The 7,278-nt window shown below is 31.5% G+C and overlaps 1 protein-coding gene across 4 annotated transcripts in view; it reads left to right on the top strand.

The window, feature by feature from the left end:
* The window catches only part of STXBP5 (syntaxin binding protein 5), a 168,151-nt gene extending 161,919 nt beyond the window's left edge, over positions 1–6,232 (top strand). For all 4 annotated transcript variants that reach the window (XM_072827159.1, XM_072827167.1, XM_072827186.1 and 1 more), the window contains one exon: positions 522–6,232. In XM_072827159.1, coding sequence (XP_072683260.1) covers positions 522–563 — 42 coding nt within the window. In that variant the 3' untranslated portion in view covers positions 564–6,232. The remainder of the gene's footprint in view (positions 1–521) is intronic.
* Positions 6,233–7,278: the final 1,046 nt, after the last annotated feature.

The raw sequence follows: 7,278 nt of genomic DNA on the forward strand, positions 1-7,278 counted from the left end.
TCATTTATAGGATGAGGAGAATAATAATCTCTAACCTGTAGAGCTGTGAGGACCAAATGATTTCATATAGGGAAGGTATGCCATACAGTGCCTACCTCAGAGGAAAGTGCTCGGTACATTTTTGATGGCAACAAGAGGAGTTTTCAACCTTTCATTCACTAGGTTCTTTAACCATTGTTTTTAGTTCATATCAGAGAACTGATAAGTACCTTATTTGTAAGATATTAGCTTAGGTCACCAAAGAATATACTGATCCAAAGTTTGATAATGTCATGTCTCTAAAAAAATAAGAGGACTTTCTGGGCTGTAGTTCTTCATAGGTATGGTCTTTTTTTTCTCTAAATGGAATAGGTCTTACTTATTGCTTTCAGTATAAAGTGATTTGAAGTAAGCAATATAGTAACACTATAATATGTTTCAGAATGATACAATGTTTGGGAAATATATAGAATTCAGCTATAACATAAATATTATTGTTCTGGCATTTTTAAAACATCATTTGTGTGTTTTCTCCCCTCTAGATGATGTTGAAATACAAAGATAAGAAGTGGTACCAGTTCTGACAACCAGAAATCCAACTAAGTCCAACTTCAGCCAGAAGGAAAAAGAATTTTCCTTTTTTATTTTATTGATTTCACTTTAGGAAAGTCAACGTTAAAGGGATGTTCATCACTGGATACTGTTCTTTCCTAGCACAATCATGCACTGTTTTACCTCAGTCATGTGGCTTTAACTGAGGAGTGTCCACACACACACACAGCGGAGTAGATGGTGTGTGGCAGCTGTGGGTTGACAGCTTGGGAACTAAGCAGGTCACATGTTATGGATGAAGAAACAAAGGGGGATGTTGAGGAGACCTAGCAAGGACTATTCCTAGATCATTCCTGTATTAAACTTTCATATGCCAAAAGATTTTGTGCTGTTGTATCTGCCATCAGTGTTTGACCTCATTGAGGGAGAGGCAATAAGTCAGAAGTCCTGAAGCTGAAATAGTTATGTTTGTGTCATTGACTGAATTAACAAACAGCTGTCTTGGACTTTCCCTCCCTTAAACTGAACGGTCATCAGTATCATTAGTGAAAAAGAAACAAACTGTTTGTTACCATATCTTTAGACAGATAAGCTGAATGGTGGGCTTTAAATAATAAAAACATACACATAGTTGACTTGTGTATGGGCTACTCTTGGATTCTTGTTATTGTATACTTGTGTTTAGTCCATATTTTGTCAAAAGCAAAACAAGGCGATACATCACTTTTCATTGAAAAGAAAAGTGTAGAGCATGACTGAACGCTCATCATTCTGGGAGTTTCCATGTAGTGGCTATACAGTGTGGAAAGTGAGAAAAACCTCCATTGTGGTGAGGAGAATACTTCAATGTCCCTTGTCCTTGTTCTCATTAATTCAGCTAAAGGTGGATTTGACCAAAATAGTTACAGGTTAAATTTGTAGAAATGTTGAAATTGGCTAAGTTTTTAATTTTGCTTGAATTTTTATAAAATGTTTAACCAAATGTACCTTTGCATTATTTAATTAAAATTGCTAAAAAAAAAAAGTTTCATTATTTCAGTAAAATGCTCAGCTCCCTTTTTAAAAAGCCCTTTATTTGCTAACAGTTCCAGTACACTCAGGTGATGAGCCGATTAAATCTTAGTGCACATGCTGTCGCATGGGAAATTACAAGCATCTGTTGTCAATAATTATCTATATAAGAGTCTAGTCTGATGACCTACAAAATATTTTCTGTAGAAATATACTATAAATCTGTACATGTCCTTTCAAGGTTTAAAAAGCCAAAAGGAAAGGAACATATGTGCATTTTGGTAACTAAATTATTTCTGTATTGGAGTATAATGCAAATGAGACCATCAGTGGACAATAAATGATTGGTTCCTAGAATAGCTTTGCAGACAGGGAAGAGATAACTTCGTAGACCTGGAAGTATGTGATCTGATAATGCAGGCTCATCTGAGATTATTATTGGTGGTTCTTAGAGCAACAAAGGAAGCGCAAAATAAAAGCATTACATTTAATAGTAATGAAATTTAAATATTTTCTTCTATAAAAAATTGTTTAAAACAGTTTTCTTCCTTCATTAAGAGATAATCAGAGCACAAATTGATAGCAAATTTGATGGTTTTTTCTATTCCATATGATCATTAAAGGTATATGTAGAACACCCTAATTCCATGCAGTCTGTTATGCATCTGTTCCTCTTTATTCTTTTCATTAATAATGCTTTTATGTTTACATTTTATAATGTGCACTATGGGATACAAAAGTTTACATTAAAATTTACTTTGAATATCATTATTCATTATTAGGGAGGGACTAAATATATGTGATAGAGATAATTGATAGAGCCAAAATAAATATTTTAAAAGTAATCATTTTCAAAAGTTTTTGAATTTGTAGAAAATACCTATGGATAACATATTTCTGTTTAGTTAATGTCAGCGATATGATGAACAGCAGTTTATAGATGGCTTAATTTGTATCCTGTGTTACCTAATAAACATGTTGTTCCATGATCTGTCAGGAAGTATTAGGCCCTTTTTTAAGGTACAGTTCTGAGAATGTCATCAATAAAATCAACAGTTACGGATTTGAAGTTGAGAAGCATTCAGTAAAATAGTATACTGGTTGATTCCCTATTATGTGGAAGGGCATATTGGCTCCAATTATTTAATTTGCTGTGTTTTTTTGTGTTAATTGTACATCAACTTTATTTCTATGGTCATTTTTCCTGTTGTATATAAAATGAACTAATCTTGTAATTATTTTCAAATATAGAAGTAGATACATTTATCTGAGATGGATTTTATAAGAAAATGTTAAATCAATATTTTGAGTTACTTTATTTCGTTTTTAAATTAATCTACAGATTATGCACAGCAAACCTAGAAACTCACTTAAGACTAGAAAGCTTAAAGTATTTTTGAGAATAGGAAATAGCTTCTCCGAGTTATACTTGATTCAGTCTGTAGATAAGAGAGTCTGCAGTAATAACTAACCCAGGGAATTTATTGTAATTTGAGAGATAACATCTCTATTTTTTTTTCTTTTTAAGTGCAAAAAGTAACAGTCACCAGCAAGCCAGGATTTCAGGAAAACAAACCAAAAAAAAAAAGTCAAAAATAGAAAATATTAGAAAAATGAAAGATATGTGTGTGCTTCCTCCGTATCCTCACTTGAGGACATTATTCTTTGTTGCATTTGTCCTTGGCTCTAAAATCATTGAAGTATTCATTAATTAGCAGCTTGTCAATAGGAAGTTGTTTCCCCATATGTACCGCAAATCCAGCTCACTCTTCAAAATAAAATTCATATGTATTTGCTTAAAAAGTTATTTGAAATCTTCTACTCTGACAAATTCTGTATATTACATCCATTTGAAGTTTTGCATCATCTTAATGCCCTGGGTTTGCATTTCAATTGTACAAAGTGTTTCCAAAAATGGTTCTAGATATCACTGAGCTATGACTGACTTCTTAATTTGATTTTCTTTATGGATGTGAAAAAAAATGCTGCTACTTGTCTATGTTACGTGTAGTATATTACAATTTAAGTACAGTACTTTATAGTAAAGAAAGAACCTTTTTTTTTTTTTTTGCTTAGACCTTCTTAATTGTAGGTTTCTCTGAAGTTCTTTCCTGTAGGTATGTGAGTGTTATAAACAAGTCTGAAAGTGTTACACATTTTTAGGTTACAGGGGGTGGTAGGGAGACAGCTGAGGAAAGGAAGACAGTAGTGCAGAGTTTTACCCTGAGTTCCAGATTCCATATATATTTTGCTGAAGGCATTTTCTCAATGACATTAGAAAAGCTATATCCAAAGGTAAATTTTTTGTGGCAAAGATTTATTTTACATTTTAACTTTGGGGATTTTGTTTATTTGTTTTTGCAAATAAAGAGCACTGAACTTTAAACTTGAATTTTTTCTGCACTTTTTTAGGTAATGAAAACTTTTTATTATCATTTAATCCACATTTCTCAGTTAAAATTAAGTGATGCATATGTATAAAACATACCAAAATCATGAATATGCTGCTAGCTGCACCTTAAACAATTAAACTGATCATAGTCTTAAAACCTTCAATAGGGCTTTATATAGTTTTCAAGGAAACAAATAGTAAAATCATTTGCTGTATGTTTCAGTGTTCTAGGTCTTAAATTATTGCAACACTTTCAGATTTGTTTTAAGATCATACAGTAACATGTTATATTTATACATACTGCTAGAGAATATACTTTTAATTTTAAAATGAAATTTTTATAAATGTACTCTTTAATTTTAAAAATGGTGAACTTGTTAAGTTTAAGTCAAAGTACTTAAAAAGTATGTATATTATCCATACAAAAAGTTATGTTTTACGCTTATAATAAGAAATACTGGTATCTCATATCGAGATACAATTAATTTTAAAGAATCATACATTATTCAAAAGTCTTCACGCATTGACAGGAAAGATAATCATTACTATGGTTAAAAAAAAAACCCTCTATTGAGCATTTTCAAATATTAATTTTATTTTGGGGAAAATGCCCACAACAGTAATTGCAAAGTCTTTCTCATAGCTGCAGCTTGCTGTCGGATGCCTACCTTAACTATTGTTTTAAAATATATATATATATTTAAAATAGTTTTCCAGGTATTTTCTTCTACCTTTTTTAAAAATAAATTTCCAAAAATGAAAACAGAGTTTATGTATTTTTGTCAATGAAGGTTTTTATTTTGTAGTTTATAGAATTTGTTCCTTATCAGTTTGATACTTGATCACTATTCCTAGACTTTTTAATCTGTATTTACTTTGAAAAAGAGCACTTCTCTATCTTTAGTGTCCTCCTTTTTTTCTTTTCCCTTTTAGAGTGTTCTATTGGATTGAAATTTAAGCCCACAAATGATTTTTTTTTCATTTGAAAATGAATGTGAAGATACTTGTTTACAGCTTTTGTTAATCACACTTTTCATCACTGATCAATTTCTTGTAAAGTGCTATGGGGATTATTTTTCCTGTGAATATTAATGATCTTACTACTGCCACAGAAGTTTTAAAGGTTCTGTGGACAGAAAATAGGTATAACAACAACAACAAAAATTAAAGGGAAAACTTTACCTTTCTCAGCTGAATTAACTTCCCAGTTGTCAGGCTTATAACATGTTTTTTTTCTTCAGTTATCAATACAGTCTTAAATCACTAGGCATAATTCATTTACAAATTGAGTACAGTAGTCCAGGGCTACATGTAATTGCTCTTTTTATTGCATATTGCACTCTACATCAGAAAAACCATGAATGTCAGTTTTGCCGGTATTTTGCAATGAGGCTCATAGTTTAAATTAAAATTTTATAGTGTATGAGATGTAAATAAGTCAGTATTAATTTATTGTAGATTGTTTGGCTCAGGCATTTTAAATGGACATTGGCTAATGGCAATGGGTTCCTATTTGGGAGTTTCATTTTTTTAAATATACTTTGCTAAGTGTTTTGTGTTCTAACTTTGCTTCAACTGAAGACAATGTGAGGAGTTAAAAACAGACTCAACATGTCAGTAGAAAGCAATGCAAAGAGAGTAAATCATATTTTAAATTTTGTAATTTTTTTTTTGTAAATAAATGGTACTGTGATACTTTAGGTGTGACCTCTGCTTAACATGATAGAACCAGAAAAACATTTCTTTTCTAGTTATACTATTGGTTCATTGTAAATGCATTACCAAAACAATATTAAAAAGAGCAAGAATAAGTTTTTCTAACATTGTCCACTTCAGGGGCAAGCATGCTTGGTATAGAGCTCTAGCTTGTGTCTACCTTAAACCTGCAGGCAGTTTTCAGTTGCTGCACTTTTTTTTTTTTTAATTTTGCTCAGTCCAGTAACTATCTCAAAGGTAATTGCTGGAATATGCATTTTAAATACGGTTAAAAAAAAAAATCTCTGTGTACTGTTTCATTTTAAACAAAAACAAAAAAAGCACTATTGCAAACACTAAAAATGTGTTAAACTTTGTAGTTATTTTGCATTCCTGTACTTTACAAAATGTCATCACAGCAAAAGGTTTAAAATTAGGTAATGAAATATTTTTGTAAATAAATACCGTTAAGCTGGTATTTTAAAAAAATGTATTATAATGTTTCTGGAAAATGTTCATATATATGTATATGAATGTCTCTTTATGCTGAAGGGCTCTGATTGGGCAAAATAAAATACTCTAATCTCTCCTGAAACTAAACAAGCCCTTTTCTCTGGAAAATCTGTTTTAATTTTTTCTCTGAATTGTGAAATTAATCCCATTAGTTTAACCTAAGCAAATAATAGATAAAATAGATTCCTACATTTGCAAAGATAAAGTCAATTCAAGTAAGACGAACAATAATTTTCTTAAGTAGGTGGGCTTTCTGGTAAAAGTCACCTACCCTTCATTGGGTGGGGTGAGATCCCCTACTGGAGGCACTTAACTGTAGATGAACACTTCTTGGCCTGTAGTGTGTATGGAGTCCCCTGGGCATCTTGTTAAAAAGCAGATTTGGAGTCAGGGCATCTGAGGTAGGGTCTGACTGCTCTAACAAGCTCTCAGGTCGTGCAGATGCTGCTGGTCTGTGGAACATACTTTGAGCAACAAGGATGTAGATACTTTTCATAACTGGCATTTTGCAGTTTAATAGTAGTGTCCAACTACTTGTACCAAGACTGAACATCACATTAATGGATTTAGAATAATATAACTCAAATAGTACTTATTGTTTCCAATGTATTTCGGAGTAAAGAATATGACAATTCTTATTAAATTGAAGGTTTGATTTTGAAATCTGTATAATTTTACTGCCCACACGGTGGCAGTCATGTCTCACCTTATTGTCTGAGCCTTTAGCAGGTGCTTACAGTAGTATGTAACAAGGGAAAACAAGACCTTGCAAAGACCAATTTTCTTTCTTTCTTTCTTTCTTTCTTTCTTTCTTTCTTTCTTTCTTTCTTTCTTTCTTTCTTTCTTTCTTTTTTTTTTTTGCAAAGACCAATTTTCATTATATTTTTTATCTAGAGAACTAGTAGAGTCTTGGATACAGAACAGATAAATGTCTTCCTAAGCTATTTGTTATAAAGTGATAAGAGCATTCAGTAGAACGATCTAATTTATTATCAAAAATTAGTGTTTTTCCAGGAATCTAGGCATTAAGTGATAAAAATTTTAAAAGCTAAAAGATTGTCTAAATGCCTCTGTTCATGGTCTAATTTTAAAGAACTTCAGTTGGAGTATGTCCTGTGTAAGTACATACTACAGTG

The sequence above is a fragment of the Canis lupus genome, chromosome 1 (assembly GCF_048164855.1).
Source record: "Canis lupus baileyi chromosome 1, mCanLup2.hap1, whole genome shotgun sequence".
In the NCBI taxonomy this organism is placed as follows: Eukaryota; Metazoa; Chordata; class Mammalia; order Carnivora; family Canidae; genus Canis; species Canis lupus.